Source organism: Python bivittatus, unplaced genomic scaffold (assembly GCF_059951505.1).
Source record: "Python bivittatus isolate LINGU-HERP-01145 unplaced genomic scaffold, Pbiv_v1 ctg000330_np1212, whole genome shotgun sequence".
In the NCBI taxonomy this organism is placed as follows: domain Eukaryota; kingdom Metazoa; phylum Chordata; class Lepidosauria; order Squamata; family Pythonidae; genus Python; species Python bivittatus.
In genome coordinates this window covers 15,645,137-15,659,801 of record NW_028277058.1, presented here as the reverse complement: position 1 = coordinate 15,659,801, position 14,665 = coordinate 15,645,137, and the positions used below count along the sequence as shown (strand labels likewise).

The window sequence follows — 14,665 nt, the reverse complement described above, 5'->3', positions numbered from 1 at the left end:
AAGAGTAAATGTAAGATAATTTAATGTGCTGTTGGTATGAGAAAAGTCAATACTTAAATATAAATTCCATTATTAAGTTTTTTTCCTGTTTGAGGATATAATTTGGTACCGTCTGTAATTCTGTTGGGAAAGGTGTTGCCATAAACATTGTTTGGACTGTGCAGCAAATAATGCCGAATTCTGTTTGCCATCTCTCTTGTCCTAACCATACAGTGTCCAGTGACTTGTGGGAAAGCAGTAAAACATCGGCAGGTATGGTGCCAGTTGAATGATGACCATCTGGAAGATGTTTTCTGCAATCCCAACTCTATACCAGAATCAGTGAGACCATGTGAACTTAATGAATGTGCAGCTTGGCATGTGGGGCCATGGAGTGCAGTAAGTACATAGAAGTTTTTCCATAATGCTCTTTATCAGCATTTGTGGTCATCATTAAACTAGTCTTTGTGAAGATGGGGAACAGCTACAGTTAAGCACTTCTACAGAAAAAGCTTTATTACAAGAGGACTCAAGAAATCTTAAATATTTTTAGAAGGAATCAATGTTGGAAAAATAATCGAGGAGGAGGCTATGCTGTTTTTATATATTTTAAGTTATATACTATGATTATAATAGACATCCTGTAGTAGTTTTTATAATTAATTTTGTAGTTTGCAATGATTGTTTAGAGTTCTGCTTTAAGCAAAAATAAAATAAAACGTAAAGCTAATTAATTAGAATAAACAGATGGAACATATAAAATAGAAATTTAAGCAGCATCATTATATATAAAAAGATCCTGTGTGGAAACTGTAGCAAAATTCCAATGTTATTTCAAACTATATAACATTATCTGATACAATGAAAAAAATTTAATAGCATGAATTAGAATACGCGAATGAAAGGCTGTTGATGGCTGAGTTTGAACAACTCTTAGCTTGAGTAGAGCAGAATTAATGAGGACTCCAGAGATGGCAACTTTAAAACTAAGAACTAAAACCTTTATATTAATTCAAAGTCTAGTAGAAAGCTGTCATGAAAAGGTGACTTAATTACTAGAACAGTTAAAAGAAGTAACTTTTCCATCATTGGCTGCCAGTGCAAGTATTATTATGGCCATTGTGTTCCTTTGAATTTGTATTTAGTGCTCTGTTACATGTGGACATGGATACCAAATGCGTGCAGTTAAATGTCTTACTGACGTTTTCGGAGCTGTTTTGGATGACGAGAGAGAATGCAGTGCTGCTATTCGTCCATCAGACAGACAAGTAACAGAAATAAGGATTTCTTAATTTTATTTTGTTTGAAGTGAATTTGCTTCCATATATACAGCTACTGAAGATTTCCAAAATACATTTTTTTCCTAAAGGAATGTGAGATGTTTTGTCCAGAGATCAACAAAGTGTGGTCTATATCACTGCCTGTCATCCAGACTAACAAAGAGACTCAGTGGAGATATGGATCATGGACTCCAGTAAGTAACATTGAGAAATGCTCGATCACAGAATATTTGGGCCTTAAATATTATGACCATTCCAGAAGTGTTCAAAGCCTAAAACAGGCATCTTCAACACTGAAATAGTTTGTATTGAAATGAACACTTTCAGGGTAGTCAGAACAGTCCATTCAGGGTTGGAATGTACTGTATTGGTATATTTTGAATACAACTAGATTGTCTTGTAGCTTTTCTCAAGAAACGAAGACTATATGACTATTTCAGGTTACCTTTAGCTTTTTTATTATAGTATTGATTATAAACGCTATTTACACAATGGCATTCCTAGCTTTATAAATATTTGATGGTATTTGGCCAAGGGTAATAGGAAATAAATTGAACTATATGCCAGGTATGCTATATTTGCCACACTATATTCAGAATTCATGAATATATAGATACATTTGGTCAGTATGTTATGATTTTGGTTTTGATTCATCTTTGCAGTGTTCTGCTTCTTGTGGAAGAGGAAACCGTGCTCGCTATGTAAGCTGCCGGGATGGTCATGGCAGAATAGCAGAAGAATCATTTTGTGCTGATTTGCCCAAACCTGAAGAACTTTCAAGCTGCTTTAGTCCATGTGGTGTCTGGCAAGCTGGAAGTTGGTCACCTGTAAATATAATGCTTTTTCAATTATGTTTTTATTTTCCAATATTAAATATGCACCTAGATTAAAAAAAAACCTTACATTGCTTAATTTCTGAAATGGCATGCATTATTTGAACATAGATAATTATTTTCTTTTGTTTTATGTTCTCACCAGTTGTCTATTTTTCTTATGTCATTTAAATGTTGGGTTAATTTTTGGTCAGTGCACAGTTACATGCGGTAATGGAAGAGTAACAAGACAAGTTGTCTGTGTCAACCATCATCAACAAATTGATGAGAATTACTGTGATCCTGAAGGCCATCCTGCAAAAGAACAAGAATGTAACATGCTACCCTGCCAGCCAGTTTATCGCTATAATCCGGATTTGCATGAAGGTCCAAGCCATCAAGATTATTCTCCAACAGAAAAGGTCCATCACTCACAGGACCATGTAAACTCAAAGAACCACCATTCCCCTTCAGGAAACCAGTGGAGAACAGGACCATGGGGAGCAGTAAGTCAGCTACTATCTGTTATATTTATATGAAGCATTCTGTAAGTGTTAGAAGGATTTTCTTGATGTTAAACGATTTTTTATATCGTATAACAAAATGTAAGAAATGCAGTACTTTGTAGAGGAGTACATTTTAAACTTCCTTAATTTAAATCTTAGATGCATTGTATTATGATCATCATAATAATATTATTTATCCTTGTTTTTGTTGTGATTTATCCTTTCAGTATCTCTTTTATTAATTTCTGTTAAAATAAGTGGGGAGAGATTTAAGGACAAGCACTAGACCAATTTGGTCTAGTAGTTAAGGCACCAGGCTAGAAACCAGGAGACTCTGAGTTCTAGTCCTGCCTTACTTAGGCATGAAACTTTGGGTCAGTCACTCTCAGCCCAAATCACCTCACAGAGTCGTGGGGAAAATAGGAGGAGGAGGAAGTATTAGGTATGTTCGCTGCCTTGAGTTATTTATAAGAATAATAAAGGTAGGATAAAAAAAATAAAATAAAAAAAAGAACTGGCAGTGATTCATGTATTTGTGGCACCTTTACAAACCATTCTTTTCTACTACTGTCATTTTTTTCTTTTTCACTGCCATTTTTTCTATTCTTCTGGGCATTAAGCACATGAGCATATTCTTAAATGGATGCACATACAGTCACTAAAATGCTATCCTGCTTCTCTGACTAGAAATAGGTATGTCAACAATGGGAGGAGACAAGAGAAGGCTAAACTCATACAATGGCAAGAAAAGAAATACGTAAGAATGCACGAAGACCCCTACCAGATTAGGCTATAAGCCTAGCTAGTCCAGCATTCTGTGTCACTCAGTGACCAACTGAATGCATGTGGGAAGTTCAGAAGCTTGGACTAGAGGGCAGTATCCCAGCAACTAATAGGTACTACATATTGTTCAGGGGGTAGTAAATAGCTATCAAAATTAATAGCCACCAATCACCTGATCCTCCATGAATCTGCTTAGTCCCCTTTTAAAACCATCCAAATTGGTTTCCATTTCCACAACTGTTGCCAAATAATTCCTCAGTTTAATTATGTGCTATGTGAAAAAGTCTTGCCTCTTGACAGTCCTGAATCTCCCTGCATTTTCTTTCAATAGCTGACCTTGAATTCTAACACTGTGAGAGAGAAAAATAATTTTGGTGGATGGTTTTTGCACCTTTTCTACTTCTGTAACATCATTCTTAAGATACTCTGAGAAAAGCTGCTTTACAGAGTTGCAAACCAATACTCTATTTGCACTTTCACACACCTTGAAACCCATTTTTGGAACTGAATCCAGACCATTGCATAGTTATTATTATATTGCCAGTCACTGGCAGTTCCCTTCCTAATTATTCCAAACATAGAAACTGTCTTTTTGTAGCTGTACGCTGGGTTGATATTTATTTTAAGCTGTTCACCATTATTTCAGGTTCCCTTTCCTGGTCAGTAATTATCAGTTAAGATTCTATAGATGAAATGTGTATGCTTTCTAGAAAGCTTATTCTCTTTTTTCTGCTTTTGCTTATTTTTCTTTAATGATATTTAACTACTTCCCCCAGGACAGATATTAAGGTAACTGTCCTGTAGCTTCTTTTATCAGCCCTAGTTCTCCATTTTTAGAAAACGTTTGGAGTTTTTTAAAGCAATATACTATGCTGTATTCACAATTAGTGTGGTAAATATATATTTGTTGGCTTTCCAGTGCTCAAGTTCTTGTGCTGGTGGATTTCACCGCCGTGTTGTGGTGTGCCAAGATGAGAATGGAGGAAGTGCTACATATTGTGATGAATCACTGAAACCACCAGACTTGACCCATTGTGACTCTGGCCCCTGTCCAGTTTGGAACTATGGGAGCTGGGGAGAAGTAAGATAACTTTATTGTAGTTATTGTTTAAAAAATATATTCAGTGATCATGAATAGGAAAATGAAAAGAATACCATATATTTAAATTAATGTTTTCTGCCTTTTGGGTCAGTCTCATAATAGTTGCAAGACAGAAATACCAACAGTGTGAATGTTGGTTGTCCATTTAATATAGCATTTATTGCATCTAAATTAAATTCTGATGCACATATTAGACAGCAATCCTATAAATCTTTGTCTAGGATTAAGCTCTTGTGGAGTCAATGCAAAGTACTTTCAACAGCCATACGTAGATTGTCAGTAGGATGTGAGTTGACTGGTGGTGATGCCACATATCCATCAAATATTTATTACAACCAACATATTAAACAACCTGCTTATTTTACTGATACTTTATATATCAGCAGCTCCCTGTGACTCATTCTTTTCTCAGGCTTTCTCTAACTGGTTTTCATTTGATATCCTTGCAAGTTGGTGTAATACACTTCAAAATTTACATCTCCCATTTGTAAGTCTGGGGCTATGATTGTTTTTTTGCACTTTAAAGTCAAGCTCTCTTAAAAATCTCATTTAATTTTCCAAAATATGGCAATTTAACTTTTGCCACTTTTGTATAACTAGTTACTAAAGATTGTTGTTAATGAGAAAAGAGTATCTGCATAGAATGCACAAATCCTACTCAAGCCACATAGAGTAGATGCTTGGCTTAGTAAAGAATAATGAAAAGGCCATTCTTTGTTTTTCTACAGTGTACCCAAACATGTGGCAGTGGATTAAAGACACGATTAGTGGTTTGTCAGCTTCCAAATGGCCAAGTTTTGAATGATCAGAATTGTGAAATATTAGAAAAGCCACCTAACACAGCACATTGTAATACTCATTTGTGTCCTGCTGAAGTTTCATGGCATCGGGGACCATGGAAATCGGTACGATAGTATTCAAAATCATATTTATGTTTATCTTTTCCCTTTGAATTCCTTTTCATTATATAGCATATTCATTTAAATGGTGCCTTCAGTTTTATTTTGTATTATAGTCCAATGCATGATGTTATACCTCTGTTCTGTAAATCGTCTGCTTCATCATGCTCTGGAAATAGATAATCAGGGACAGCTGTTCCATTTCCCTTAACAGGAATTAACACAGTCTATTAAAACATTTGTATTTGTGATCAAGCATTAATGAAGTTTTTCTTACAAATTGGTTTTTAAAAAGTAGAATCTTGGATTTGGTTTAGAAGTCAACATGATGTTTTTAATATCTGTATATTAATATTGTACATATAAATAAGTACTCTAAAGTATTTTATATATAACTTGCTTTCTTGAATTCAGTAATATAAAACTATGCCATTTATAGTGTATGATAATATTTGTATATTAGGAATGCAAAATTCCTTAGAAATACTGTTTTTATTGTAAAAAAATATGTATGTGATAATGACATCTTGGTTTATCAGTGGCCTTGTTGAATATGGTGAACATAAGCCTATAATTGCATGCTTTCCCTTCCTGCTTCTGCAAGAAGAAAATATTTAAAAGTTCTTTTCCTGGTACAAATAAAGCAGAGTTGTCCAGGTTCAGATTAAATTAGAAGCTTTAAATCAACTCTATTGCCTATAAAGTACTTAATTCCAGAGCATGTATGGATATATGTTTATTATTACATTTAAGTATTACCAAATATTTTGGGATAGTACTCCCTTCCCCTGTTGTGTAATTTGGATTACAGATTTTAAGCAGTTTTCTAGTTGCTTTTCTTTCATTTATTGATATACAGGTCACATCATCCTTCTTTGGTGTTTTTAGATTTCAGCCTCTTAGTAAGAAGTTACTGCCACCTCCTGCTGGTTTCATTAAGCAAAAGGGTCAAATCAGGAGTGTACATATGTGTGTGTTTGGGTGTATGTATGTAATATTTATTTATTCTGTGTTAACATAAAGATAGAACTTTGTGTCATGGAAGTTTCTTTATCTTTTTATATATTGCTTAAAATATTTATATTTTTATAGAGTTTTTATACTGAAAGGGAAATCAGGATCTTGGCTTATAATACCATCTACAATCTTATACCTCTTCCTGTGCTGCTGTGATTGGTTACCTCATAAAGAAATTTGTTCAGTGATTTGGTTATTAACTAAGTTACTCTGTATACTGAAAATATTTATTAGTGTGGAATAACTCACGTGATTCAATTGACAAGAAATTGGAACATTTGACGTAGAATCCAGCATAATGATATTGGAAAAAAATAAAAAAGAAATTTCTCAAGCTCCATAATACATTTAATATGTTTATTGTATCACTTTTAAACTGCAGGGTCTATGTTGATGTTATATTGCATTGTCATGAACAAAATAAACCATTACTAATTTATACCTAATAGCATAATTTAATTCTATGTATGTGATTTGGTATATGTGAAATAATTTTGCTTTTCTTTGTTTTTGTGGCTTCATTGTTGTGGCTATGTTTATAATTAAATGTGCTTTTATTAATGCACTCTTTGTTTTGGATCCCTGCTTAATCAGAATTAACTATTGATGTTGAAGTGTTTTTTAACCTTTTTAATATCAATATGTGTTTTCAGTGTCATTATTTTTAAAGAGGATAATTGTTACACTGTACCTAAACAATTAAAGATTTAAATATTGGAATTTGTCATGTACTTCATGGGTGGGCTTAATATTCCTTTTCCAAAATATACTCTGAACTATAGAGATAGTTCCATGCATATGTATTTATCAGAATTAATATTTTGGCCAAAATTGGACCATTTACTATGCTGCCTTCTTCACACTTACCTAGAAATAAATATCACTGAAAACAGTGGGATGTTGAGTGCATGTGCAGAGGACATTAACAGTGTTAAATTACTTGTATTCCACATGCTACCTTAAGACCACATGCTCCCTGTGGCCCAATTTTATATCCCTAGTGACAATGTCACTACAAGTGCTGAATACTGAATAGTGAAACTCAGGAGTATAAGCCTGAAATAGGTATATAATGGTTAAAAACAAAGAAAACCTATAAATGACCCTGAACACAATTTTCCCATTTTGCAGCATTGATCCCCTCCCCAAATGCTGTGTGTAGGCCTTGGCCACCAAAAGTTTCCCTGTTGCATTACAAAGTATATTTGGCAAGGGGCCTTAAGGATGAGAATGGGAGTAGGCAATCTCCACTTTGAAAAAAAAACATTGACCAAAATCATCTGAAATTCAGTGGCAAAATAGCTATATTGTGGTAGTTAATTAGGGGCCAATGTGGGAATTTTTGGAGTAAGATTAAGGGTAGAAAGGGAGTGCTTCCTTTTTATCATATTTTTGAATGAAGGAAGAGAAATGTGCTGAGAATCAGCCATTTTGCTGCCAAATGATGACAGCAAAATCTGATGGTTTTGGGTGCTTAAGCTGCATATTGGCTGTGGGTTTTCTACTCTGGTGAGGTGCTATATTTCATTATATTCACTAGATGATCCATAATTGTTTAGTGATGATGAATCACTAAAACTGGCAATGAAACAATGGAATACTGGGAATTCAAGAATGTAAAATATTATACTATTTTTAATGGCACCATAGTTATATAGTATGGCAGATGTTTTCTGATGACTTTTTAAAACCTCTTTAAGGCTCTTTGCCAAAATTTAGCATAGTTAGCTTGACGTATTCTAAAAAAATCTTTTTGATTTGATTTGATTTGATTTGATTTGAGTGCCACCCAACTCCAGACTGAGTCTACTTTGCTGGTGATAAAGTAAAAATATCACAAGGATCATGCAAAAGAAAGTAAGCAATAAAATAAGAATAGTTCGTAATATTTAACATGCATATTTGTCTCTGCCATTACAGTTTCTCTGTTGAACACAGCTTCAAAAAAGGCAATAGTCAAGTGTTGTCTGAGGTCTTTAATGTGAATAGTATCATACAATACTATTGTATTTAATATTTCATACAGTAGCAGTAGCATTTCCTGAATTTACTTTCTTGAATGTTATTATTTCAAGGGGAAGAAAATTTAGCAGACATATCCCAGTCAGCAAAACAGTATACAGAGCTTGAATAAAGATAAGCCATTCCAGCTTTTCCCCTTTGATGTTTTCATATTTTTAAAAGATGCAAGTATATGGGATATATTTATTTAGTCTGAGATAAGTAATAGAATTTTAGTATAAGTAAGACATTATTCAAGTCCAATTTCATATTAAAGAATTTTGATGTTCAAAATGTCGTGAACATTTTCCATAGGATATTTGGCATTAGAAATGTGCTTAAATCACCACATACAACTTTAACAGATTCTTGAAATATTATTAATGCTCTACTCATGTATGTATTTCTCTGAAAATAAAGGGGCTTGCTTTTGTGTGGATATACGCAATACTGCTGTAAATTTTCTTGAATAAGATTATAAAATTATCTGCCCCTTAGTATCATATTTTTTGCATTAAGCAATCAGCTTAATGATTATTTTATGACAGGACAGGTATCTGGTTAAAAAAAGGTAATAACCATAAATAATGTCAATGCATGTGATAAAAAATAATAGTTACATAAAGGAAATGGGCCAGAGAGATCTTTTCCAGAAGGATGCTGAACTTAGATAAATAAAGTTTGCAGGAACTGAATTACCCTGTTGTGTTACATTTTAGAGATGGAATGTCATCATTCTTCTTCCTTGACCCTGATTGGCACTTATTTAGCTGCTAGTTAAAGTTTTTAATGAACTGGTTATGTGGGAGAATGCTTACAAACACTTCCTGAGGGGAGGAAGTTTAGTGTAGTCAGTGGCATGTAACACAAGCTATTGGTAAGCTTCCCCTGTCCCACATTAGCCCCAGAGAATTAGGATGAAAGCAAGTCTGCCTCACTATGAAATTTATTGTATCACTTTATGCTTTACATTCATGCAGAATTGAAATGAAAGTTTGTATTTGGGGTAAGCCTCTTTTCTCTCCCCTAATTATTGTTTGTAATATTTTTACCTATGCCACCCATTTGTTGATCTGAAAAAACTGGTAAGAGAGTTTGCTTTGGGGTTAGGTCTGGCAAAATCTTGGAAACTGATGTCAACTTGGGGCTACGAGATCTGAGTAAAAACCTGGACAACTGCTAGATGGCAGGAAAGCATTTTCTATACCCCTTTACTAGTATCGAGTTGTCTAGCCTTTTATAGCTCAGTTTTGGTAGTGCTAAGATCAAAGTGTTATTGCTTCCTGCATAGCTATGGTAAACACTGAGGGGAAAAAAAAACAGAATTCAGAGAGTTTAAAATAAAAATACAATTAGCAATTCAGAATTTAAAGTAATAATACAATCAACAATTATTTACAAATAACCAATTTTTAAAAAATAAGAATGTTGTAACTATTGAAGATATACAGGATTTTATAAAGTGCTACAGAAACATGAAGCTATTTTATAGTTTTTAAGCTTTTTGTTCTGTTTGTGCAAAAGTTCCTGAAAAATTACTATAAAGTGCAAAATTTTCACTTTCATTTTATATATGAATTGTATCAAAACATCTGAACATCTGCAATAAAATAAAACTTAAGCAACAATTTTTCTTTTCTTTTTTTTCTTTTCAAAAACCTATTACTGCATATTGTCACCAATCAAAACTAGAGGATGCGTTTAAAAGTGCTTTGCATGGACATGCTTTACATTTATAAAAATTGTATTATTATAGATATTTTTGTACAACTTTTAATTCAGATTTTCAGGGTAGCTTGCCAAAAACCTGAATTGTAATTATTACATCATTAAAGGCTGCTTTAAATTACACTTTGCATTCACATGCCTTGAACTGACTGAAAGCAGTATACTTACATTTCAACTTACTCTTTTCTTGCTGAATTAATGAAAGGGAGGATGATACTGCTTTTATCTAAGCAAAATGTAAAAGCTTCCTATGTAAAACAGAACATTGTATGTTGCAGTGGAAGCATCTAAATATTTTCTTTGCCTATGTGATAACATAATTTATTGTGTTTTATTCTTTCCTTCCCCTTCATGGATCACTGCCTTGTCGTGGTGAAGGGGCTTGCGTAACTCAGTGAAGCCATGAGCTATACCGTGCAGGGCCACCCAAGACGGACAGGTCATGACAGAGAGTTCTGACAAAATGTGGTCCACTGGAGAAGGAAATGGCAACCGACTCCAGTATCCTTGCCAAGAAAACCCCATGGACAATGTTAAAAGGCTAAAAGATATGATGCCGGAAGATGAGCCCCTCAGGTCGGAAGGTGTCCAATATGCTACTGGGGAAGAGCGGAGGGCAATTCCAAGTAGCTCCAGAAAGAGTAAAGCGGCTGGGCCAAAGCCGAGAGGACGTTCAGCTGTGGATGTATCTGGAAGCGAAAAGAAGGACCGATGCTGTAAAGAACAATATTGTATAGGTACCTGGAATGTAAGATCTATGAACCAAGGCAAGCTGGATGTGGTCAAACATGAGATGACAAGATTGAACATCGACATCTTGGGAATCAGCGAATTGAAATGGACGGGAATGGGTGAATTTAATTCAGGTGACCATTATATCTACTACTGTGGGCAAGAAACCCTTAGAAGAAATGGAGTTGCACTCATAGTGAATAAGAGAGTGGGAAAGGCAGTAATGGGGTACAACCTCAAAAACGACAGAATGATCTCAGTGCGTATCCAAGGCAAACCATTCAATATCACAATCATCCAAGTCTATGCCCCAACCACTGATGCTGAAGAAGCTGAAGTTGACCGCTTCTATGAAGACCTACAACACCTTCTAGAACTAGCACCAAAAAAAGATGTCCTTTTCATCATAGGGGATTGGAATGCTAAAGTAGGAAGTCAAGGAGTAATCGGAATAACAGGCAAGTTTGGCCTTGGAGTACAAAATGAAGCAGGGCAAAGGCTAATAGAGTTCTGTCAAGAGAACAAGCTAGTCATAGCAAACACTCTTTTCCAACAACACAAGAGACGACTCTACACATGGACATCACCAGATGGTCAATACCGAAACCAGATTGATTATATACTTTGCAGCCAAAGATGGAGAAGCTCTATACAGACAGCAAAAACAAGACCAGGAGCTGACTGTGGCTCAGATCATGAGCTTCTTACTGCAAAATTTAGGCTTAAATTGAAGAATGTAGGGAAAACCACTAGACCACTCAGGTATGACTTAGATCATATTCCTTGTGAGTACACAGTGAAGGTGATGAATAGATTTAGAGGATTAGATTTGGTAGACAGAGTGCCTGAAGAACTATGGACGTAGCATTGTACAGGAGGCAGCAACTAAAACCATCCCAAAGAAAAAGAAATGCAAGAAAGCAAAATGGCTATCTGATGAGGCTTTACAAATAGCTGTGGAAAGAAGGAATGCGAAAAGCAAGGGTGAAAGGGAAAGATATAAGCAACTGAATGCAGATTTCCAGAGAATAGCAAGGAGAGATAAGAAGGCCTTCTTAAATGAACAATGCAAAGAAATCGAGGAAAACAATAGAATGGGGAAGACTCGAGATCTCTACAAGAAAATTGGAGATATGAAAGGAACGTTTAGTGTAAAGATGGGCATGATAAAGGACAAAAAAGGCAGGGACCTAACAGAAGCAGAAGAGATTAAGAAGAGGTGGCAAGAATACACAGAAGAACTATACAAGAAAGATCTTAATGTCCCTGATGTCCACGCTGGTGTGATCACTGACCTTGAGCCAGACATCCTAGAGAGTGAAGTCAAGTGGGCCTTAGGAAGCATTGCTAACAACAAAGCTAGTGGAGATGACAGTATTCCAGCTGAGTTATTTAAAATACTAAAAGACGATGCTGTTAAAGTGCTGCACTCAATATGCCAGCAAGTTTGGAAAACGCAACAGTGGCCACGGGATTGGAAAAGGTCAGTTTATATTCCAATTCCAAAGAAGGACAATGCCAAAGAATGCTCAAACTATTGCACAATTGCACTCATTTCGCATGCTAGCAAGGTTATGCTCAAAATCCTACAAGCTAGGCTTCAGCAATACATGAACCGAGAACTACCGGATGTACAAGCTGGGTTTCGAAGAGGCAGAGGAACTAGAGATCAAATTGCCAACATTCACTGGATCATGGAGAAAGCACGAGAGTTCCAGAAAAACATCTACTTCTGCTTCATTGACTATGCAAAAGCCTTTGATTGTGTGGATCACAACAAACTGTGGCAAATTCTTAAAGAGATGGGAGTACCAGACCACCTTACCTGTCTCCTGAGAAATCTGTATGCGGGCCAAGAAGCAAGAGTTAGAACCGGTCATGGAACAACCGATTGGTTCAAAATAGGGAAAGGTGTACGACAAGGCTGTATACTGTCACCCTGCTTATTTAACCTATATGCAGAGTACATCATGAGAAATGCCAGGCTGGAAGAATCACAAGCTGGAATTAAGATTGCAGGGAGAATCATCAACAACCTCAGATATGCAGACGATACCACCCTAATGGCAGAAAGTGAAGAGGAACTAAAGAGCCTCTTGATGAGGGTGAAAGAGGAGAGTGCGAAAGCTGGCTTGAAACTCAACATTAAAAAAACTAAGATCATGGCATCTGAACCCATAAATTCCTGGCAAATAGAAGGGGTAGAAATGGAAGCAGTAACAGACTTCATTTATTTGGGCTCCAAGATCACTGCAGACGGAGACTGCAGCCATGAAATTAAAAGACGCTTGCTCCTTGGGAGGAAAGCTATGGCAAACCTAGATAGAATATTAAAAAGCAGAGACGTCACCTTGCCGACAAAGATCCGCATAGTCAAGCTATGGTTTTTCCAGTAGTAATGTATGGCTGTGAGAGCTGGACCATAAAGAAGGCTGAGCGCCGAAGAATTGATGCCTTTGAACTGTGGTGCTGGAGAAGACTCTTGAGAATCCCCTGGACTGCTAGGAGGTCAAACCAGTCAATCTTAAAGGAAATCAACCCTGATTGCTCATTGGAAGGATCGATAATGAAGCTCAAGCTCAGATACTTTGGTCACCTAATGCGAAGAGAGATCTCTTTGGAGAAGACCCTGATGCTGGGAAAGATTGAAGGCAAAAGGAGAAGAGGACGGCAGAGGATGAGATGGTTAGATAGCATCACTGAAGCAATGAGCATGAAACTGAGCAAACTCAGGGAGGCAGTGAAGGACAGGAAGGCCTGGCGCGATATGGTTCATGGGGTCACGAGTCGGACACGACCTAACGACTGAACAACAACAACAACATTCTTTCCTTAATACGATTGGGTCAAAATACAATTAATAAAAGAGAATAGGGCAATAAATAAATAGAAAGCGGAGTGCCACAGTTAAGACTCATGTCACAAAACTCAGATATATATTGCAAAAAACTTGTGTTACTCCAATGATCTCTGAATCTTCCGTTTTGATTTCTATTCATCTTAGAGAACAATTCCTGCCATTGTTACCCTAAAAGCCAGCACATGTAACTGCTTTTCTCAAGTTCTTCGTCTTTTCTTTATAATATACTAGATAGCAGTTGAGGCAAATTAAATTGTAGCAACAGAGTGAAGGAAGTTGTTCCCATCTCTAACATGTGACATGCTGTGTTAGGAAACAGCCCCTGAAAAATGTATTTGTCAGAACCTGCATCAACCAACAATTGTTAATTTACAAAGCATAGCAGTCAATGGGAGTTTGATTGATTTGCTTCTGCCAATTGTGACTAGGGAGGAGGGCTAGTAGTTAATGGTTGTAATAGGAGTAGTACTGGGAGATGGTGAGGAGCTTAACCTTATATGGGCAATGAGGCCGGACCTGATTGCAGGCAAGGGCAGTGGGGGCCTGATGGCCAGGAAGGAGCTATGTATCCCTGGGAGGAAGGAAAGAGGTCACCACCAGGTGAAGAGGAATTGAGGAGCCATGGCAACAAGGGGAGGGGGGATAAATAGAGGGAAGTTTACCCAGGCTTTAGTTTTAGCAATGTTTTGTTTCAAGCTGCATGTACCACACAATAAAGGAGCATTTATCTGAACCAGGCTTGGTTTCATGAGAATTCTTCTGAATTGGGGTTTGGCTTTGTGGATTTGACAGTATTTCACCCAGACTTACAACACTGAGGAAGTCTACCAGTTTGTGTTTGCATGTTCTGATGCAATGCTGTATAGCACAGAAAGTGGTGCAGAGGAGCCGGTTTGGTATCCTATCCTCTCACTACAGTTGGCTGGAATGCAATGCAGTTTCCACCAGATTATTGGTACCTATGTA

The 14,665-nt window shown here is 36.3% G+C and overlaps 1 protein-coding gene and 1 long non-coding RNA gene across 4 annotated transcripts in view; one reads left to right on the top strand and one right to left on the bottom strand.

The window, feature by feature from the left end:
• The window catches only part of ADAMTS20 (ADAM metallopeptidase with thrombospondin type 1 motif 20), an 82,077-nt gene that overhangs the window by 45,746 nt on the left and 21,666 nt on the right, over positions 1–14,665 (top strand). Inside the window, exons 22-28 of the mRNA XM_088141750.1 lie at positions 214–378; positions 1,125–1,247; positions 1,349–1,453; positions 1,922–2,086; positions 2,287–2,577; positions 4,280–4,441; positions 5,191–5,367. Of these exons, the coding sequence (XP_087997876.1) occupies positions 214–378; positions 1,125–1,247; positions 1,349–1,453; positions 1,922–2,086; positions 2,287–2,577; positions 4,280–4,441; positions 5,191–5,367 (1,188 nt within the window). The remainder of the gene's footprint in view (positions 1–213; positions 379–1,124; positions 1,248–1,348; positions 1,454–1,921; positions 2,087–2,286; positions 2,578–4,279; positions 4,442–5,190; positions 5,368–14,665) is intronic.
• Positions 1,947–14,665, bottom strand: part of LOC148215900 (uncharacterized) — a 93,509-nt gene continuing 80,790 nt past the window's right edge. For all 3 annotated transcript variants that reach the window (XR_015796382.1, XR_015796384.1, XR_015796383.1), the window contains one exon: positions 1,947–2,084. This is a non-coding gene — a long non-coding RNA (uncharacterized LOC148215900). The remainder of the gene's footprint in view (positions 2,085–14,665) is intronic.